We start from the raw sequence: 23,435 nt of genomic DNA on the forward strand, positions 1-23,435 counted from the left end.
TGTGACGCTGTGTTGTTTAATTTTCATACGGACTGGTGAAACATAAAGGGGGCGGACAAAGTATTTTATTTGTTATGGAAATAAAATAATCCAGCTATACAGGTGAGTTTATGATATTGGATAACGGAGGACACACAACAGCGACGAGACGTGCAGGTTTACCTGTATGCGTAAAAATAAAAAAAATAATTAAAAAAAATAAAAAAGCCGTAGTTAGCCTTAATCCTAGTCTCGAACCGCTTCCTCTGCTCTTTTAATACGCTGCAAAGGTTTAGCTAGCGGGCTAATGGCTAAGAGGCTAACGCGCTGCTAGCTATCCGGGCAAACGATAAGGAAGGTGCAAAGGATAAAACCTAAAGAATTGAAAGAAAAATATGTAATAATTCGCATTTATATACAAATGGATTTAAAAAAAAAAGCGTGTTGCTGCTCTCGACCCACAGAAGGATTAAACCTAGTCCTGAGGATTTTACAAATAATCCTGAATAAAAATCACCTCAGGTCACAACACTGCGCTTCACTTCATCCTTTTCTACTTATATATCATATACATTTAATAAATATACAACAGGAGTACTGTATTGTATTGTAACTGAACACCGCGGGCCTAATCATTTAATCCTTTCATAATAAATTATTAAAATCAGGGGATTTCAGTGTTTTGATTGCAGGCAAAGAGGATATACTATATATCTGGGTCTGTCTCAGAACCTGGGTACTGTGAGGGAACCCCTCTAAATATACTCACAGTCAATAAACTATACGGTTTTGAATGGTGATGTTGGTTTTAATTTTAAATAAAATGATGAAAGAAATAATACAGATAAAACTAAATCTTTGATATGAATATTCAGAATTTGGCAAAAATTCTGCAAATTTGTGGAAAAATGGCGGCTTGATCTGGGTCATGATAAATGGTTGACTACATCGCATTCCCTTAAAAAAGTTGTAGTCCACTGAAAAGTCTACAGTTATCACTCACTGTATTTTAAGATGTAACTTTATACTCCTAAGGATTGGTGCGCTCACAGAATAATCATAACCGTAATAAAACATCATGCAATATATTTGATCACCGTCGTAACTCCGTTTTCCGCAGACCCAAAACCAATACAATCGTGTGTTTTGATCTAAACGGAAAGTCTCAGGGTCAAGGTCACGACCTCACCAAAAGTAGTAACTTAAAATCACTACGCCATATAAAAATTTAGTTATAAATCTGCGATTTTGTTTTTTAAAACGAAAGCTTGAAAGTTAGGTATAGAATATGTTACGATGGTAGCTGGTCTTGTTTGAATTTCTGAGCTATAAAATGAGTTGTGGTCTATTTTTTACCGTAGCGTGTTATTTGTGTGAAGGGAAGGACACACATTAACAATTTGCATGTGTAGAATGGAATTTTCCACTCCAACTGTTAGAAGTTGATCGTGCTTCCATTTGCGGTCTCTCTGTTACGCGGGTGATCTGTTTGGACGTTATCACTGAAAAGGTGAGTTTTGACAGTTTTATTTTGTTCTAGTCTTGCAGTATAAGGTAATAGAATGTTTCTTTTTCATCTTACTTTCATATTTCGTAGTGTTTGCGTATTTTTGGCCAATATTTTGCAACCATGGTCAATTTAGATCGAACTTTTGATAGAATCTACGGCCAGTCATTTTGCCCCGCCCCCGCCCCCGCTCCATCCGGTGCGGTAGTGATGTCCCGTTGCTCGCGCGCCGCAGCAGAGACCCGCACGACCTTCAGCCGGTACAGTCACTGTTCTTTTACCACCGCCGTTATTCTCAGCTTTCCGGTGTGTTCTTGAGTTTTCCGTTGTGTCCTATCGTCCTATTTCACCATATCAAATACCCAAAATCTATCATATTATTCATATTTAACTGAATAATCAATTCAGTCATCATAACTTGGCATTTTTAACCCAAGCAATCAAAAAGAGGAAATTTATTCAATATTTTCACTCATCTGTGAAGGAGGGGCTTTAATTCTTCATGATGTAGTTATTTTATATGAAAATCAATTTTACAAAAGCATTTGAATTGTAATTAAAAAAATTTCCACAGTGGAGGCCAGATAAAGCAAGATACTATCTTTATTCTTATTAAACACGAAAAAATTTACCTAACATTGAGTGTTAGGTAAATGCAAAAAAAAAAGTAAAATTAGAAAATTAATTTTTTGACCATAATGTCCCAAATGAGACACCGACATATATATTTTAACTTCCACTATAATATTTAAAAAGTTACAGAAATGTCTGTGTATCTGGAGCCCTGGTATAATACATCTGATAGAAAGGGTGAAGGAATTATTCTTGAAAACATTTATTTATTTACTTATTTATTTATTTATGAACTAACATTGAAGTTTTAAATATTAGACAATATGTAACAAAATAAATAAAGGCAGTAAACAGTATAAAAAAACCTCATGAAAATATTTATACTTATTTGTTTGTGTATTCATTTATTTACACAACTGCATTCAGTCGAATATTGCACAATGCAAAGAATATGAAGATATAAGACACGGTGGGTGAAATGCACTACTAATGAAAATACTTCCTATGTGTTTGTTTGTTTGGAAATATTGAGCCTTAAAATATGGGATATTTATTTATTTACACACACACACACACACACACACACACACACACACACACACACATATATATAAAACAGTTATCCCACGAAATCAAGTCACATGTGAGCTGATGCGCACCTCGTTGACTATAAGCCATGTACGACGAGATCGAGTGGAATAACTGTTTTACTATACCCTGTGAGTTCCTCCATTTACTTCACTGAAGTGCATGAGGCAAGCTTGTTATCCTCTGCCCAAATGAAGTTTGGCGAGGGATATAGAAACAGGTTCCGTCTGGCTGTTCGTCCATCCGGCTGTCCATTCGGTCATGTTTTCGTTTCCGGGCCATATCTTTAAAACTACTGAAGATATCGTCATGAAACTTTGTATACATATCAAGCAGCATGTGAACTGGTGCCTTTTGCTATTTTGGACTTTTGAAAAAAAGTATTTTTCAAATTTTTACATAAAAAATAGATTTTGGCTTAGTTTCTAAGAGCAAATGTTCGTTTCCGGAGCATATATCCAAAACTATTCATGATATGGATTTGAAACTTGGTGTACATGTTAACAATGTGATTGTAGATGTGCCTTTTCATACTAAGAAATTTGAGAAATTTTAATTTTTCATGTTTCCATGGAAACAATTTCAGACTTAGTCTCTCAGGTTAGTCTTAGGGGTAGGTTTTGTTTCCGGAGCAGAACTTGAAAACTATGAGTGGTATGGTCTTGAAAGTTGGTATATGTGTTGATTAAAGTCATGTATATGTGCCTTTTGATACTAAGAAATGTGGGAAATTTTAATTTTTAGCTCACCTGGACCAAAGGTCCCGTGGGCTTATGCCATGGGCTGCTGAGGTCAGTGTAAAGCAGAGGTGGACAAAGTAACCAAGTTCAGTACTTAAGTCAAAGTACAGATCCCACTGGTTAAATGTTATACAAGTGAAAGTTGTACGGTCAAATTTTTACTTAAGTTAAGGGTTGTTTTACAATCAGGGTACAAAGTTTGTGTCACAGGGGTCCAAAATTCAAATTGATTCAAACTGGTTCTTGTACCAGTTTTTAAGTGAAGGACAAGTTAAAGAACAGATTTCAGGTAATTTTTTTGACGTGTATGGTAGTTTTGTGTAATCTGCTATAAGATAAAGAAGATTAAGTGTAGCTTTAAGCAGGGCTGGGAGAAACAAATGAAGTGATTCTCGGAGAGGACTTTTTTTTTTTGACAATTCAGAATCCACTACTTCCATAGTGCTTTTAAATATAAGGCTGTAAGCTTTGTGTTAGTTGTCTCTAATATTTATGTCCCAATATCTTGACCACATTTTAGGATGAAAATAATAATTTTAGATATGTTATTTTATATTGAAAAATTAGCTGTCTCGGAGAGGACATTTTTTTGACACAATTACATACTAATTTGATCAAAATAGTCTGAAAACTTACTGGCATTCAACATTAAAACTTAACTATGTTTCCAATGATATGGATCCAAATATTTGTTTTATGGTATAAAGAATGATTTAAGTGCATCCCTTTTGGAGCTACCTGTGGTCAAAAAAGCACTTTTTCTAAATGACACAAGCACTATAAAACCCGATAAGGTCACTGAGCTCAAAAATTTTATTGAAACCGATTACGTAAAAATTTTTGAGGTAAGTAACTTAAATTTTTTTAAGGTAAGATTTCTTAAAAATTACACTATATTACACTAATTACACTTAATTGTAATTTTTAAGAAATCTTACCTTAAAAATTTAAGTTACTTACCTCAAAAATTTTTACGTAATCTGTTTCAATAAAGGCGGCACGGTGGTGTAGTGGTTAGCGCTGTCGCCTCACAGCAAGAAGGTCCTGGGTTCGAGCCCCGAGGCTGGCGAGGGCCTTTCTGTGCGGAGTTTGCATGTTCTCCCCGTGTCCGCGTGGGTTTCCTCCGGGTGCTCCGGTTTCCCCCACAGTCCAAAGACATGCAGGTTAGGTTAACTGGTGGCTCTAAATTGACCGTAGGTGTGAATGTGAGTGTGAATGGTTGTCTGTGTCTATGTGTCAGCCCTGTGATGACCTGGCGACTTGTCCAGGGTGTACCCCGCCTTTCGCCCGTAGTCAGCTGGGATAGGCTCCAGCTTGCCTGCGACCCTGTAGAAGGATAAAGCGGCTAGAGATAATGAGATGAGATGTTTCAATAAAATTTTTGAGCTCAGTGACCTTATCGGGTTTTGCAGTGAGTAATTTTGCTAAATATGACATATATTGCCATACATTCACCAAAAATAACGTTATCACCAATTTTTTTTTTGCATGGTAAATAAAGCTATCACAGGGCTACAATAAACAACCAAGTTTATTTAGTCAAACCTTTTGATATTGAAGATAATAAGTGTTAAATGTGATTTTTAGCTTGTGTACCCTGATTGTAAAACAACCCTTAAAGTACTGAAGTACTTGCTTTTAAAAATGCTTACGTATTAAAAGTACATTTTCTGTCAACGCATTGTTGTATTATATTTGTATTATATATGTATTATTGCCACAATGCTTACAAAACCTAATGCCTCTGAAACAACCAAATGGATTCACTGACTAGCTTGTTGAACCTGTAGAATAAACACCTGGTAGACTGTTACAAAATGAAACACAACTGAACTGAAAAAGAGCCATTGTCTTTTTTTTTTTTTTATAATTTTGTAACACTCCTCCCCACCCCTACAAAGCAGCATGGTCGTGTTCTGACCCAGCTCTGGCAGTGTGTGCACACATGTAAGTTAATCATTAAGACAGTGGAATAGCTATAAATGCAGCTTGCTCAGAAAATAAAAATGACAATCCAATCTGCTTAAAACCCAGGTCCACACCTCTAGCTTCACTTCACTTGTATTGGAGTAACTTGTGTTAGGTTAACATGGGGTGGCCTTGGGCTGAAGTGCCCTTGAGCAAGGTACCGAACCCCTGACTGCTCTCCGAGTGCTGTGTGTGGCTGCCCACTGCTCTGGGTGTGTGTGGCATGTGTTCACTGCTTCAGATGCATTAAATGCAGATGATGAATCTCACTGTGCTTGAAGTGTGCATGTGACAAATAAAGGTTTCTTCTTTCTTCCTCTTAGCTTAATAACTTCCTAACAGCAACACAGACAAAAAAATGCAAGACCAGCATCTGACATCAAAACAAAAAATTCCAGCAATTTGTTGCGACTGACTAGTACAATACTGTCCATCTCACAGGTTTCATGTGTGTGTGTGTGTGTGTGTGTGCACACGTAAGTATATGTATTCATTCACATATGAATCTGCCTGTGGAATCATGGTGGTTTAATGTTAAGCTAGCTAGTCAGTGAAGCTCCACCTGATATGCTAGCAAACTCTTTTCAAACTCAAAATCATATTGGGTAGCTAACGTTACTCGAAAAGAAGGATTTCTACATTTTATTTATTTGGCAAGATTATGGGTCATTCCGTGCCAACTCACCTAAATTTCAGGAACTCCCCCACATCACCGTCTCAGATTTTACTCAAAAAATTCTCTAATCAAGAATCATATGTTTGTACCACACATGCAAAATATTAGCCCCCAATTATGTTGTAGTTTTGGAACTACAGGCCTTTGAAATATTGATGTCAAAACACCACATGTCGAAATTGGCTCTTTCCCCAACTTCAGAGACCCATAACTTTTTATTGCAGCTATCTAGAAAGTTGTGTGTGCAGATTCTTACTGAATGATACCCACTCTTTTCAAATCTGTTGCCAGAAAGCCTCTGAAGGACATACTTTTTGCATAATAGGAAGCCAAAAATGGCATTTTGGCCAAAATCGCTTAAAATTCATTAAAACTCAAAGGGGCCTAGTAGAAATATGAAACTAGTTAGATTTTTTTCCTCATTACATAGTAATTGTAGGGTTGTTATCTGTTCACAGAAACATATTTTGCGATGAAAATTATATTCCTGAATTTTTAAAAAAATTTTTAACATCTTACGTCCTTTCCGAGGGGGCTAAAATAGGGCATTTTTGACATCTTATTTGTTAATGTGGCTAGGGGTTTAGGATCTTCTAGTTTTTTGTGAAGATGCTCTCATATAAGATGTAACTACTCCCTGATTTTTTTTAACAAACGCCCCTTGCTTCATATTTTAATAATTTTTTTTGTACATGGACAGTTTCATCATTTTTCACTTTTTTCCACATTCAGAACTCTGTAACTCTAAATTGGAAGATTCCTACTAGCAGCTATTTCAGATTTACATACACTGACACACAAATTTTCATATTTTAGTAGTTGTATGCCCAAGAAATTCATATTTTTCTTTCTATTGGGACCTAAAAACAGCTATTTGGCCAAAAATGACAAAAACGCTGGGCAGCTTTTAATAAACAAGGGAATAATAAAGGGGTGTTTTGCACACAAATTAAGGCTTATAAGAACCTAATCTAGGCATACACATTTCCTGAACAACTTTTTCTGTATTGTATATTATTTTTTGCAATTAGAAAATTTTAGGTATAATTGCAATTTTTGTTGAATATCCTTGGAAAATATAGAAAAATAACAACAAAATTCTGGAGTAGTATTTTTTATATACTTCAAGGTTGTGTAAGCACAAAACATTTAGCAATGAGGTTTTATTTACATATTAACACATTCAATGATCCATGATCATGATGTTGAAAAACATCACAAGATTTGTACATAATTTAAAGTCAAATATGGGCATCCGTGATAATGGGTAATTCATTCACAGGCAGTACAGTTTCATGTGATGTGCTAAGACACTCATAAACTGTCATCTAGTAGTACATAAGTTAAAACTTAAGTCTTTCACAAGTTTGAAGTCATCCTCTGTTAGTTGGTAATGGCGTCCCCCACTTTTTATGTTTGGGGCCTCTACCACACAAAGGACATGAAGCAAAGGCACCCAACATTCATCTTTCCTGCTTTGTGGTGGCCATGAGAATGTGTTGCCTCGTCCTTATCTCATGAAATTGACATACACATCATTTTCTTCTTCATTTCTGGTGACAATATTTCCAATGTACCATTTTCTGTCATAAACACAGGCAATATATTTGCCTGGCTGGTACATATTTGGTGCAGATTTGGACATTTGGCTTGGGGCCTGTAACTGGGACTGTAAAACTGGTGTGGTTTCAGGTCCTATGTCCACTACCGATGATGGTACCACATCAGAAGAAACCCTTCTCATCTCCAGCTGAGTGGGTGCAATTGGGCAGAAGCTGTGATGAGATCTTGTTCCAGGAAAGGTTGAAACATTTTTGAAACGCTGTTCCAACTTGTATGCCACAGCATTGTGAAGAATTTCTTCTGCAGAGACAAAGAAAAACTTGATTCCCATGATATTCTGGTCAGCCCATTTATACATTGCTTCAGCTGTGAGAATTTGGTTATGGTCAGCTGCTTGCAAACTAGCCCTTGCAACAAGTCGTTTCACTGTGCCCCCAATACCGTCACACGGACTTTTTCCGTGGCTGGTGGCAAAAAAATGCCACTCAGCCTCCAAGTTGAAGTCATTCTGATGGTGCAAGATGACAGTTTATGAGTGTCTTAGCACATCACATGAAACTGTACTGCCTGTGAATGAATTACCCATTATCACGGATGCCCATATTAGACTTTAAATTATGTACAAATCTTGTGATGTTTTTCAACATCATGATCATGGATCATTGAATGTGTTAATATGTAAATAAAACCTCATTGCTAAATGTTTTGTGCTTACACAACCTTGAAGTATATAAAAAATACTACTCCAGAATTTTGTTGTTATTTTTCTATATTTTCCAAGGATATTCAACAAAAATTGCAATTATACCTAAAATTTTCTAATTGCAAAAAATAATATACAATACAGAAAAAGTTGTTCAGGAAATGTGTATGCCTAGATTAGGTTCTTATAAGCCTTAATTTGTGTGCAAAACACCCCTTTATTATTCCCTTGTTTATTAAAAGCTGCCCAGCGTTTTTGTCATTTTTGGCCAAATAGCTGTTTTTAGGTCCCAATAGAAAGAAAAATATGAATTTCTTGGGCATACAACTACTAAAATATGAAAATTTGTGTGTCAGTGTATGTAAATCTGAAATAGCTGCTAGTAGGAATCTTCCAATTTAGAGTTACAGAGTTCTGAATGTGGAAAAAAGTGAAAAATGATGAAACTGTCCATGTACAAAAAAAATTATTAAAATATGAAGCAAGGGGTGTTTGTTAAAAAAAAATCAGGGAGTAGTTACATCTTATATGAGAGCATCTTCACAAAAAATTTGAAGATCCTAAACCCCTAGCCACATGACCAAATAAGATGGCGAAAATGCCCTATTTTAGCCCCCTCGGAAAGGACGTAAGATGTTAAAAAATTTTTTGTAAATTCAGGAATTGAAATTTCATGGCAAAATATGTTTCTGTGAACAGATAACAACCCTACAAATACTATGTAGTGAGGAAAAAAATCTAACTAGCTTCATATTTCTACTATGCCCCCTAGAGTTTTAATGAATTTTATGTGATTTTGGCCAAAACGTCATTTTTGGCTTCCCATTATGCAAAACGTATGTCCTTCAGAGGCTTTCTGACAACAGATTTGAAAAGAGTGGGTATCATTCAGTAAGAATCTGCACACACAACTGTCTAGATAGCTGCAATAAAAAGTTATGGGTCTCTGAAGTTGGGGAAAGAGCCATTTCGTCATGTGGTATTTTGACATCAAAATTTCAAAGGCCAGTAGTTCCAAAACTACAATGAATTGGGAGCTAATATTTTGCATGTGTGGTACAAACATATGATTCTTGATTATAGAATTTTTTGAGCAAAATCTGAGACGGTGATGTGGGGACCCTTAGATGAGTTGGCACGGAATGACCCTTATGCTAAAACGTATGTCTGAAAGGACTTCAGATACAGGAAGTTAATGTTATTCATGTTTGTGTAACTCCGTTTTTACATGCCAACTGCCTCCTTCCATTCTGCCATCAATTTATTGTGTTAAATAATGCTGCGGAGAAATCACTGAACTTTATTTTATACGGTTTATGGACGTGACGTGACCCTAGTGATTACTGATAGGCTGCCTCAGTGTCACCTGGGAAAAAAACAATTACGTTTTGAAAAAGAAAAGAAAAAAACATCCCCTTTCAAAACTGCTTCATAGTAACGAGGACCTTGATAGAAATGTAGTGGAGTGAAAAGTACGATATTTGTCTTTCAAATGTAGTGAAGTTAAAGTCATAAGTTGCCAAAAAAATAATACTCAAGTAAAGTACAGACACTCAAAAAGTGTACTTAAGTACAGTACTCAAGTAAATGTACTTCGTTACTGTCCACCTCTGGTGTAAAGAGGTAGGGTTGGTTTCCTGCAGCAGAACTTGAAAATGTGACAAATAATATCTTGAAACTTGGTATATAGTTGGTATATAGGGTAGGGGATATAGATGACTCTGTCTTCTTGTTTTATCATTGAGTAGCTTGGCGAACTTCAATTTAGATCGTGTTAACGTCTTTGCTTCATCGATAGTAAGGTTGAGAATTCTTGCATATTTTATCCACAGATCACATTTTATCCACAGATCCATGTTCACTGGATTTTGAGAAACAGAGCATTTTTATTTTTTGCAAATTTAATAAATAAAAACTTTATACAAAACATCCGACCAAATAATTTCCGCTTAGAATGTAAACAAACCGACAAAATGACAGGAGCAATTTGTGAAAAATGCTATAATAATAATTATTGAAAAATAAAAAGATACATTCTTACCATCAAATACTTTTGTTGCTTTTTTTTTTGTATTTTTTGGGGTTTTGTTTTTGAGTAGAGTTTTTATTTCGGCCTCGGTTGGTTCAGCAACATGCTCCACCATTTTATTTTCTCTACTCACGGTATATGAGCTGATAGCCTAGTAGTAGTTTAGCCAATCAGAGCGCGTGATTGCTCATATCCACTGAATGTGGATAGAATGAATAAATAAATAAATAAATAAAATTACACGGAGGTGTGAAGATATGAAGTTTATCTTCGAGTGGTGAACATATTCATGAGTGAGCATAGAAAAATAGTGAAATATTTTCAACACAAGAAGATAAAGTTCATATCTTCGCACCACCATGTAATGTTCTTTATATTATTGGACACATTTACAAAAAAATTACGCAAGTTAATCAAAAGAATTTTAATTCTGAACCAGTTTGCCATTTTGACAACGCACATCAAGTCAGCAAGAAAACACTAGGAGTGACATCATCGGAGTGAAATATCAGGAATTATTATTCATATGGGCCACTTTTTCCATGGCATAAAACCATGTATTCTGTTCCCTTCTAGCAGGTTTACTGACTGCATGCAATATTGCTATCATATCGCTTATCCTCAATGTATTACGCCACTCTCCCCAATGGAGAATGAGTGTGCAGTATTGTCATAGTATTTCATGTTGTCAAGACAACATCACGTCACATGTCAGAGCTCATGAGAAGAGCCAATGACAAAACTTTTCTGCTGCACATGCGCATAATCACTCCTTTGTCCATCGGGAAAGAGAGAAGACGAGGCTAATCCAGTGCTACTGCTAGGATTAGTTATGCTAGGATTAGTTATGCTATGATTAAGCACTGAATAAATTAATTGAAAATTGAAACTGAAGACACGCTGAACACCCTAAAGGCTACCAAAGTTTCATTATATATTCTTCACGCATATTTACAAGAGAAAAACATACCAATGGACATCAAAAAACTGGAAAAGAAACATGTCGGAGATGTAAAACTTCCACATTAGCGAGTGACTGTGACTGTTTGTAAACAAACATGGCCACAAGGTTTGCTTCATTAAAAGCAGAAGATTTTGAGAAGATTTTGGCTGCCAGGTCGCTCCATTGTGTGTAGTTGTCAATGTTGATTTTTAAGAGTAACTAAGTCAATTATACAGGGAAAATAATAATAATATTCAGTTTGACTGCAGGGCGGCATGGTGGTGTAGTGGTTAGCGCTGTCGCCTCACAGCAAGAAGGTCCTGGGTTCGAGCCCCGGGGCCGGCGAGGGCCTTTCTGTGCGGAGTTTGCATGTTCTCCCCGTGTCCGCGTGGGTTTCCTCCGGGTGCTCCGGTTTCCCCCACAGTCCAAAGACATGCAGGTTAGGTTAACTGGTGACTCTAAATTGACCGTGAGTGTGAATGGTTGTCTGTGTCTATGTGTCAGCCCTGTGATGACCTGGCGACTTGTCCAGGGTGTACCCCGCCTTTCGCCCGTAGTCAGCTGGGATAGGCTCCAGCTTGCCTGCGACCCTGTAGAATAGGATAAAGCGGCTACAGATAATGAGATGAAATGAGTTTGACTGCACTAGCATTGGCCTTTGCTAACGCTATGCTGGCTGGAAGGTAACTGGATTGTGGCGCTAACAGCACCGATTCGCAGGTAAGCTAGCATTGGCCTTCAAGAAAGCTGATATGAAGAGAGTGTATATGTATAATAATAATAATATTGGCTGGCTTTTTTTCATGGTCTATCAAATATATTCCATTCAGCTACTCGTCTTCGATTTGTACAGTATCATGCTAGCTGAATGGAATATATCTGATAGACCATGAAAAAAAGCCAGCCAATATTATTTAAATATCACTCAGTTCTGCGATGTATTTCGTCTGAGTTTTTCAATGCGAAAAGATAAACTTTATCTTCAAGCCAATGTATGATTTTCTTTTAATTATATAGACACATTCACAAACAAAAAGTACCCAAATTTATCAAAACAAATCATCGATTTCCTCATAAATGAGGATATTGGAAAATATATTACTCAGTGTCCTGGATGTAGTTCATATGAAAAAAATACGAGTGGCGTATTTCCCTGTAAAACACTTGTGTCTAGACAATAATGTCCATATGTAAATGTAGGTTTAAAATATTACACACTGTTTCCTACAGAGAGACCAAAGAAGTAAAACCAGGTTTAAAGAAGCATTAAATATTTGTTTGTTTGTTCATTAATCTGTAGGCTTAAAATATTACACAGTATTTAATACAAAGAGTGCAAATAGAGCAAAGGAGTAACACAGTAAAAGCTTTACTGATTCAAAATTGTGTGTTTCTAAGTATGTTTAATTCATATAACATTTGTTTAGGTCAAAAACATTCCACCACTAATATTTAATATACAAAAGCTCTATTTTAGCATCGTCAAATGTTCGGTTGTTTTTATATAACGAGCATCTGAAAAACACAGTGTGTTTATAATGTGCTGCTGTTTCCCCACAGTGTCTCTGGTTAAACAAACAAGTAATAATATATACTGATGTAATAAAATAATGTGATCCTACTTTTAAGTGTCTAAACAAGTGTTGATTTAAAGGAGTTTTGATTGATGAGCGTCTTTTGTGTTAAACCAGACACCACTTGTGTCATGCAGGTTGTGTTGTACAATATTCTAATGATGTGTTGTTGTGAAATTCTCTTTAGTATGGACGTATGGAGTTAGTTTCATGATCATTCTAGTATCCTTCTCGTACACTGTGTGCTCTTTTTAAGAACAGGATAGGATACAGGACACTTTGTCCAATGACATTTCGTCCAATAGTTAAGACATTTCGTCCAAAGCCTTTTTCATACGCACTGTCAATTATTTTCGATTTCAGGTATTTGTTTGTTCGAAAAAAGGAGTAATTCTCAACGGAATTTGACCAAAGCAAAACACATTTTTGCAGTGTGTAGTTTAGGCACTCGCCAAATGCGAGTTGTGAAATCTAATGGCGAGTAAAGATCGCCCCAGACTCGCCTTTCTCAGCGAGTGTGTTCAAAACGATGGCTTCCTACCTAGTATTCTTGTAAAATCCAAGATATATTTGACAAAAACTTCTTCCTCGCGCAGGACTCTCGGGCGTGCTCCGGACTGCGCACGCGCCTTATTAAGACTAGCTATATGATGAATTAAACGGCATCACTGGACTCAAAGCTCGGAGAGCAGCCTGTAATGGTAAGGGTCGCTCGTTTGCTTTACAAAAATGTTTTCTGCTTCGGTGAAATTCTATTGAGAATTCTTCTTTAGGATTGGTTTAAAAATATACAGCAGTTTGTCACACATATTGTCACCTCACTGTCATTAGGCATATGTTTCCATTTATTACGGGGAGACGCAGCCATAAACCTGCTTAATGCACTCCCTTAAATTAATTATGGTTTGTTTATATCTTGATCTTGTCTCACATATTGTCACCACATAATATATAGATTTAGGCACTGCCTAAAAGCGGAGCTCCCATCTGTTTCTGGGTTGTAGAATTTTCCTATATCATAGCCAGCCTCTTTTGTTTTATTTCTTTACTGGCTAACACTGGCCACTAGGCGGTGCGTAAGACTGGCAATTACTAACACTGGCCACTAGGATGACTGGTAATTACTAACACTGGCCACTAGGCGGTGTGTATGACTGGTAATTACTAACACTGGCCACTAGGATGACTGGTAGTTACTAACACTGGCCACTAGGCGGTGTGTATGACTGGTAATTACTAACACTGGCCACTAGGCGGTGTGTATGACTGGTAATTACTAACACTGGCCACTAGGTGGTGTGTATGACTGGTAATTACTAACACTGGCCACTAGGCGGTGCGTAGGACTTGCAATTACTAACACTGGCCACTAGGATGACTGGTAATTACTAACACTGGCCACTAGGCGGTGTGTATGACTGGTAATTACTAACACTGGCCACTAGGCGGTGTGTATGACTGGTAATTACTAACACTGGCCACTAGGCGGTGCGTAGGACTGGTAATTACTAGCACTGGCCACTAGGCGGTGCGTATGACTGGTAATTACTAACACTGGCCACTAGGCGGTGCGTATGACTGGTAATTACTAACACTGGCCACTAGGCGGTGTGTATGACTGGTAATTACTAACACTGGCCACTAGGCGGTGCGTAGGACTGGTAATTACTAACACTGGCCACTAGGCGGTGCGTAGGACTGCTAATTACTATAACACTGGTATGGTGGGAGGCACGCACAGGACCGAAACCGTAAGAAAACAACTCGATGGGTTTGTTTATGTATCCACGCTATGCCTATGGAGCTCCACTCTCGCAGGCCTTTGGCCCACGCAGGAGCTCCGCTATAAAATAATTGATAGTACGTATGAAAAAGGCTTTGGACGAAATGTCTCAACTATTGGACGAAATGGTCATTGGACGAAGTGTCCTGATCCCGCAGGATAATGCTGTTTAGCCTTATAGAAGAAGGCAAAAATTCTACACATGATATAGGATATTTCATACTGACCATGCAAACCATGTGCTGAGCAATATTTCTTTTTCTCTTCTGCATTTTCGAGTTCACAGATGCCCGCTCCTACTGCAAGTTCATCACTGGGTTATTGCGGATCAAAAATCCTCAAGCCAGTATTTCACGACTGATCACAATGCTGTGACGAATACTGTAAAAACTGTGACATTATGTAACACCATGACAGAAACACTGTTACATGTGGACAGTAAGTAGCACACTGAGACTCAGAAGCAGTTCAAGTACACTCTGTGCTTTTACACTCCATGAATGAGGTGATTGACCAGCAGCCTTACTTATCCGCATTCCTGACATTTTAACAACAGCTCTCTCTGTACATATCCTCCCACACATACACAAATGAAGATGCTCACCACCATGACATACCGAATGCCCAATTTCACCCTGGAACAGAAGCTCTACCTACTCCAGAAGATCCACAGCGTGGTGGACGCTGTACAGGACTTCCGCAAAGACACCAACACCACTGTGTACCGCAACGCTGTGTGGGCCGAGCTGGCGCAAGCCTTCAACGAGGCCTTCCCCAACCGGCCGCCCAGCAGCGTCGGCTCTCTCAAGACCCTGTGGAAGAGACTGAAGGTGGAGTGTCGTGTGGCGTTGCAGAGGCGTCAGGAACAGCAGGCAGCCGGCATGCCGCTCACTGCCCTCACTCAGGTTCCTGAATCAATACTGCACAGCTTTCGCAAACAAATAACAGCTCGACTCATGCTGTTTTATAGACAGCTAGTATTACTAATACTATATTATTAACTCCCCTAACAGAACTATTATTGTGAACTTGCACATGATGTTTACTACCACAGTACAGTTTGCCAGCTTCTTTACAGCTGGATGTTACTAGGAATCAAACTCACAGGATAATTAAAGTTTAAGCATTAATTGGATTTTTTTTTTTAATCATCTCTGGTTTTTCTGTCTCAGTAGTTTATGTTGCTGTCACTCGAGATCCCTGCCAGCCCCTGAGATTTATTCATGTTGCAGCCAATTTAAAAACTTTGTTTTCAGAGCAGTGTTTTTATAATGGAACTAAACATATTTCTGTTAAAATAAGGAACATAAAGGAATTATGTACCAGTGATGATTGGAAATTGTTGAAAATGAAAAGTTAAGCAGTAAGTTAAAAATTATTATAGATTTTCTAATTTTGTTATTTGTAATTATGATTTTAAGAGATCATGTGCAACTTTTAGGTTAGGAACTCACACATGCGAAAGCTGCGTAAATTAACCTGTGTTCTGAGTAGATAGGGTGAAATCCTGAGAGCTGTAGTACTGAGATTTGCAGTGAGCATTGATATTACCATTGTCCCTGCAGGTGCAGCGGGAGGTGATGGCTCTGGTGCCAAACCTGATCTCCAACATTGAGGACATAGATGGAGATGGCAGCTGTGGCTTGGTCACAAACAGCTCGCCTGGAGCAGGTACACACACACACACACACACACACACACATTTACTGCTGCAAACAGCACATACCATTCTACCTGCACTATGTTTTTGATGTTGAAGAAAGGACATTTATTATAGTACTTATTTATTTTATTTTTCTTGCTCTCTCCTCGCCGCTCAGTGACTGGGGGTTCCAATGGGAATGAGCAGGAGGATCCTGACCAAAACAATGTAATGTGTTGTAACCTTGACTTTTTAATTGATATGATCTCCAGTGTTGCTAAAATCTCAGCTAGTGAGCTGTTAGAGATTTTTTGTTTGTTTGTTTTTAAAACCAACTCTGTCTTATATACAGGGTGTTTCAAAAAATGTTAGATCATTTATCATTTCACAATCTAATAACTTTGCCAATTCTCGTTCAATTGACCTCAGATTTTAACAGCATGTGGAAACAGGTAAAAATTTTATGTTTAGTGTTTTTTGTTTTTATCTTTATGGGTATAGAAATGCCATTCACTGGAAAAGAAAAGGCGTTTTGTGTGTTAGAGTACGCTCGAACACAGTCAAACAAGACTGCAGCGTGTGTTTATGAGAGAATTCTCTAAAAATGCATCAACTGCAATGCACATTTGGACACGGCACAAAAAGCTCAAAGAGGAAGGCTGTCTGTGTCTCAGGCAGCGTGCATATTGAAAATTTGTGAAATCGTTCATGGAATCCACATACCTTTTGAATTTCTCATTCAGATTCTGAGGAATAAATCTTATATTGCTGAACATTAAGCCTGTTCAGTTTCATTTGCCTAGACTATGTAGTTTCTGGGATATTTACATCTCAAATAATATCAAATTTTTTGAAACACCCTGTGTGTGTATATATGTATACACACACACACACACATATATAATGTATGTGTGTTAGGGATGGCGAAAACTAAAAAAAATCTTGACCAACCACCAAGCCTCATTAGCCGGTTAAAGTCGGTTAACCTATGAGTTTAAAATTCTAGAATTGGAATTATTAGAATCTATTCTAAATCTAACCGCGAGCATCCGCACATTCAGTCCCAGTCGCTGCCCTCCACTCATGTTACCTTTTCTACAGCGCGAAACATTTAGTCAAACGTGGCACTGATGTCGAGGGGTTTGTATTGGAGCGGAGGACGAATGGCTCCAGCTTAGAGACAGTTTCAGTTGGCCATGATGGCGTTGAAAATAAAGTCAAGTGCTAGAAGTAGTACATAACATTCAGTGATGGGAATAACGGCGTTAAAATAAAGGCTGTTATAACGCCGGGTAATCTAATTAATTAGCTACAATCGTTATAACGCCGTTACCAATATCAACACGCCATTACTGCATGGTATTGAAGTTGCTCTGAAGCCGTCACCGACTTGGCTCACAGACATAAAAGCTGCGTTTGTCACTCCCCCTCCAGACATCGCTGTCATTTCATTCTCTCCCCTTCCCTCCAAAAGTCGGCATCTGCGCCTTTAGTTTGTGTGGAGAGATATGATCTGCAATAACATGCATTGTTGGCTACAGACCGAAATATACTTTCAGAATGCACTGGCCAAGGCAGGACTAAACTCGATGTGCCTTCTAATAATAATTAAAAAAAAAACAGAATAGTAATTTGTAAGCTAAAAAGTCTAGCCTGATACTTTTTTATTTTTCACAAATACAGTCAGTGTTAATAACTGCAGTAGGCTGTGTGTTGATTTTGCATACTGCTACGGACTAGGCACTTTTCTTCGAAGTGAGGCACAGAGACCTCATACTGTAATTGTTTTCCAGCTACTGATATTACGGTTACATGGCTGCTAATTGTGCACAGCCATTGGGAATGGGATAGCTGGAGCTGAGCTGATTAGCCGCTAAGCTAATATAGCAACTGTCTGATGCTAAGTAACATCAGTGAGTAACCAGGTTTTAGTTCAGATCTTGTGTATTATTATTACGTTGACATTAATATTCACCAGACTAATCAACCATCGGCTTCATTCATGCGCTGTGTTCTTGTTTCTTTGATAGTCAAGAATTTCCTTGATGTTACATACCTGGTTAACATCTCATCTCATCTCATTATCTCTAGCCGCTTTATCCTTCTACAGGGTCGCAGGCAAGCTGGAGCCTATCCCAGCTGACTACGGGCGAAAGGCGGGGTACACCCTGGACAAGTTGCCAGGTCATCACAGGGCTGACACATAGACACAGACAACCATTCACACTCACATTCACACCTACGGTCAATTTAGAGTCACCAGTTAACCTAACCTGCATGTCTTTGGACTGTGGGGGAAACCGGAGCACCCGGAGGAAACCCACGCGGACACGGGGAGAACATGCAAACTCCACACAGAAAGGCCCTCGCCGGCCACGGGGCTCGAACCCAGGACATTCTTGCTGTGAGGCAACAGCGCTAACCACTACACCACCGTGCCGCCCCCTGGTTAACATCGTAGTAAAATGTAATCCAACACTGAGACTTTTCTTTCGCCGAGCGGCAGCTGTCTTCAACTGGGGCGGGAGGGCGAGACATGACTGAATGGGTGTTTCTGATTTGTCAGCTGTCGTCCTTACACCGCATGGCATGCCCCAAGCATTTACAACACAGAATTCCAGGTTCTCCGCTCCAAAATCGGCAGCTTCAAAACGATTGATTTTTTTTTTAACTGACAACCAAAAAAAAATTAACCGGTTGATGTTGATTCGGTCAACCATCGGTCAAACGGTCATCAGTTAACATCCCTAGTGTGTGTGTGTGTGTGTGTGTGTGTGTGTGTGTGTGTGCATAATAAAAAACAGTTATTCCATGAAATCAAGTCATACATGAGCTGATAGCCGGGTGAAGTGTGTAGCTGAGTTGGCTATAAGCCATGTACAAGAAGATTGAGTGGAATAACTGTTTTGTTCTCTCCACATCCGGAGCATTTTTATTTTTTGCAAATTTGATAAATAAAAACTTGATACAAAATGTCCAACAAAATTATTGCTGCTTAGAATGTAAACAAACTGGTGAAATGACAGTAGCGATTTGTGAAATGCTGCTAGAATAGTTCTTGAAAGATGCGTTCTTACCATCAAATACTTTTATTCCATGTTTTGTTGCCTTTTTTTGAGGGGGGGGTGTTTTCGAGTAGAGTTTTTATTTCGGCTTCGGTTGGTTCAGCAACACGCCGCCATTTTGTTTTTCTCTACTCATGGTATATGAGCTGATATCCTAGTAGTAGAGTAGCCAATCAGAGCGCACGATTGCTCATATCCAGTGAATGTTGATTGAAAAAATATGTATATATTGCTTGTAGTGTAAATCTTATGTGATTTTCCACAAACAAGAATTTTGATGTTTCCCTGTACAGAGGGGGAGGAACATAAAACCTGTTTCCTCGAAACTGAAAATTACTTATAATGTCAGACTAAGGGCAGTAATTGGCGAGTAAATAAATGTTACAGTTACAGTGGTGCTTGAAAGTTTGTGAACCCTTTAGAATTTCCTATATTTCTGCATAAATATGACCTAAAACATCATCAGATTTTCACACAAGTCCTAAAAGTAGATAAAGAGAACCCAGTTAAACAAATGAGACAAAAATATTATACTTGGTCATTTATTTATTGAGGAAAATGATCCAATATTACATATCTGTGAGTGGCAAAAGTATGTGAACCTCTAGGATTAGCAGTTAATTTGAAGGTGAAATTAGAGTCAGGTGTTTTCATTCAATGGGATGACAATCAGGTGTGAGTGGGCACCCTGTTTTATTTAAAGAACAGGGATCTATCAAAGTCTGATCTTCACAACACATGTTTGTGGAAGTGTATCACGGCACAAACAAAGGAGATTTCTGAGGACCTCAGAAAAAGCGTTGTTGATGCTCATCAGGCTGGAAAAGGTTACGAAACCATCTCTAAAGAGTTTGGACTCCACCAATCCACAGTCAGACAGATTGTGTACAAATGCAGGAAATTCAAGACCATTGTTACCCTCCCCAGGAGTGGTCGACCAACAAAGATCACTCCATGAGCAAGGCGTGTAATAGTCGGCGAGGTCACAAAGGACCCCAAGGTAACTTCTAAGCAACTGAAGACCTCTCTCACATTAACATTAGCCACACTGTAAAAAAAATATTTGTTGTTTTAACTTAAAAAAGTTAGTGCAAGGGCTGCCTTAAAATTTTGAGTTCACTGGAATTCACATAGTAAGTTAAATTGTTGTGAACTTACTATATTAATTTCAGTGAACTCAAAATTTTAAGGCAGCCCTTAAGGCAACCCTTGCACTAACTTTTTTAAGTTAAAACAACAAATCATTTTTTACAGTGCAATGTTCATGAGTCCACCATCAGGAGAACACTGAACAACAATGGTGTGCATGGCAGGGTTGCAAGGAGAAAGCCACCGCTCTCCAAAAAGAACATTGCTGCTCATCTGCAGTTTGCTAAAGATCATGTGGACAAGCCAGAAGGCTATTAGAAAATGTTTTGTGGACAAATGAGATCAAAATAGAACTTTTTGGTTTCAATGAGAAGCGTTATGTTTGGAGAAAGGAAAGCACTGCATTCCAACATAAGAACCTTATCCCATCTGTGAAACATGGTGGTGGTAGTATCACGGTTTGGGCCTGTTTTGCTGCGTCTGGGCCAGGATGGTTTGCCATCATTGTTGGAACAAGGAATTCTGAATTATACCAGCAAATTCTAAAGGAAAATGTCAGGACATCTGTCCATGAACTAAATCTCAAGAGAAGGTGGGTCATGCAGCAAGACAACGACCCTAAGCATACAAGTCGTTCTACCAAAGAATGGTTAAAGAAGAATAAAGTTAATGTTTTGGAATGGCCAAGTCAAAGTCCTGACCTTAATCCAATCGAAATGTTGTGGAAGGACCTGAAGTGAGCAGTTCATGTGAGGAAACCCACCAACATCCCAGAGTTGAAGCTGTTCTGTACGGAGGAATGGGCTAAAATTCCTCCAAGCCGGTGTGCAGGACTGATCAACAGTTACCGCAAACGTTTAGTTGCAGTTATTGCTGCACAAGGGGGTCACACCAGATACTGAACGCAAAGGTTCACATACTTTTGCCACTTACAGATATGTAATATTGGATCATTTTCCTCAATAAATAAATGACCAAGTATAATATTTTTATCTCATTTGTTTAACTGGGTTCTCTTCATCTACTTTTAGGACTTGTGTGAAAATCCGATGATGTTTTAGGTCATATTTATGCAGAAATATAGAAAATTCTAAAGGGTTCACAAACTTTCAAGCACCACTGTATGTTACATGTTTAATTTTCTCAGAAGTTTCCTTTTGCTTTGTTATTTTCAGGAAGCTGACAGTAAAGAACTTGTAGCCATTGACCTCGGTTTAGTCTCGCCTGCTGAACCCCCACAGAACTCTGGGACGCCTCCTGGCTCTACATCCTCTCCCCCCTCCCATATCTTCTTCTCTCATTCCAGCACTTCGAGAGGGACCCAGCATCACTCTTCTGTCTTCTACCCCAGCCAATCCAGATCTGGCTCAGGTTCAGGGTCGAGAGCTGCAAGCACTGACCCCCCACGCAGAGTATCAGCAGTACCTCAGGTCGCCCCCTCGGCACCAGCGGCGGAGAACTTGTTTTTGTTTCGAGACTCTCAGGGGCTGGACTCTGGGTGGGAGGCTCGCAGACAGGAGGCACTTGAGCTCGAGCACCAGCAGACCATGAGCCTACTTCTGCTGCAGCAGTGTGTGTGGGAGGAGAAAAGGAGAGCCGCCCGGCAGAAGGAGAAGGCAGCGCGGGCCAAGAAGCGCTACTACCAGGCCAAACTGCACAAACTGGGGGTTGAGGCTCAGCCATCTAGCAGTGACAGCGATGAGGGAGGAGAGCACCCCAAACATGATCACTGATTTTCCTCAAGTGTCTTTTGTAGAGTCGTTTCCGTGTATTTGTGTTTTTTAATTGATGGGTTTTTTTTTATCTTGATACGAAAACAGATTTTATTTTTAGTAATCATGTATTATAGGTCCAGTATGTGTCAGATTATGTCACTTATGTGAGTATCTGTGTCAGTTTTGTGAATCAGTGCTACTCAACCTGTTCCAAATCTAAAGCCTCCTCATTTCTGTCAGTAGATCTTCCATTTAAAGTAGCTCTGGGTACAACACAATATGGTGGAAGTCAAAGGTTATGAGATTCCTCAGGTTTTATTGTTTCAGTGTTTTAAAACGTTGTGATTAGTTAATGTGAGACCTTCAAGGGCTGATGACTGACGATAGGCTGAAACTGTGTTTATGTATTGTGGTATTATGTCAAAAAAGAAACTAATGATGTTGCACAAACTGCGAACTGTTAGATGTAACAGTGACAATTTTGCTTTGACAGTGTTCACTGAGAAGGCAAGAAGTTGAGAGGAATGTGTTTTAGTGTTTTAATGTCGTACTTCTGGGTGTAAATCAGTTTAATTATTCATTCTCAGGGTCTGTTTGTCTGGACAGTGGACTCCTGGCAACAGGAAGTTGTCAACCACTACCAAGTTCATCAACCAATACCATTCTGAAATACGTTCAGGTAAAGAAAAAAGTACAAGACTCAAACACTGCTAGCAATAATTTTTTTTTTTTTTTAATGTCCAACATATCTCTTGTATGGTTTCTGTGGTAACCAACAAGCCTCGGCAGCTGTTTTGCCCACTGGAACCCTCCACCATGTAAACGGGATAACAGACATCCCATAATAAACACATTATCAGGTGATACAACCCCTCCAATTCTCTCCTGTTTTTTCCCCCACTTTCTCTTACCTAGAATGCAATGATGCATTGGTAGGAGCTCATATCAAACAATACATGTACCAAAATGTCACACGTTGTACTTTTTAACAAGTAAATTCCACTCTCTCTTGATTAGCTTTCCAAAAAATCTCTGTCGCGCATATGCACACACGCGCACACACACACACACAAACACACAGGGAATCATAAAATCAATCTGGGAGTAATGATATGACTGTTAAATTAACCTTAATAAATAAATAGTAACAATAAATTAATAACAGGTCTGTACAAGATAAAAAAGGTACACTATAACAAATAAAATATAAAAATGCCATAAGTAAAAAAAATTGATTGGAGCACTTTTTCCAAGGTATGAGGTATAAAAGGAATGATCTTGGTTCTCTTATTTGGCAG

The 23,435-nt window shown here is 38.5% G+C and overlaps 1 protein-coding gene across 2 annotated transcripts; it reads left to right on the forward strand.

Moving 5' to 3' along the window:
- Positions 1–16: 16 nt before the first annotated feature.
- Positions 17–23,006, forward strand: LOC132892583 (fibrinogen silencer-binding protein). Of its 2 annotated transcripts, none has more exons than XM_060930870.1 (5): positions 17–102; positions 14,906–15,531; positions 16,192–16,297; positions 16,447–16,496; positions 21,598–23,006. In XM_060930870.1, the coding sequence occupies exons 2-5, from the start codon at positions 15,217–15,219 to the stop codon at positions 22,153–22,155; spliced, it is 1,029 nt and encodes a 342-aa protein (XP_060786853.1). In that variant the 5' UTR covers positions 17–102; positions 14,906–15,216; the 3' UTR covers positions 22,156–23,006. The 2 variants fall into 2 exon arrangements, with proteins under 2 accessions (XP_060786853.1, XP_060786854.1); XM_060930871.1 differs by having other exon boundaries at positions 36–102; positions 14,913–15,531.
- The last annotated feature ends 429 nt before the right edge of the window (positions 23,007–23,435 follow it).

Source organism: Neoarius graeffei, chromosome 10 (assembly GCF_027579695.1).
Source record: "Neoarius graeffei isolate fNeoGra1 chromosome 10, fNeoGra1.pri, whole genome shotgun sequence".
NCBI lineage: Eukaryota > Metazoa > Chordata > Actinopteri > Siluriformes > Ariidae > Neoarius > Neoarius graeffei.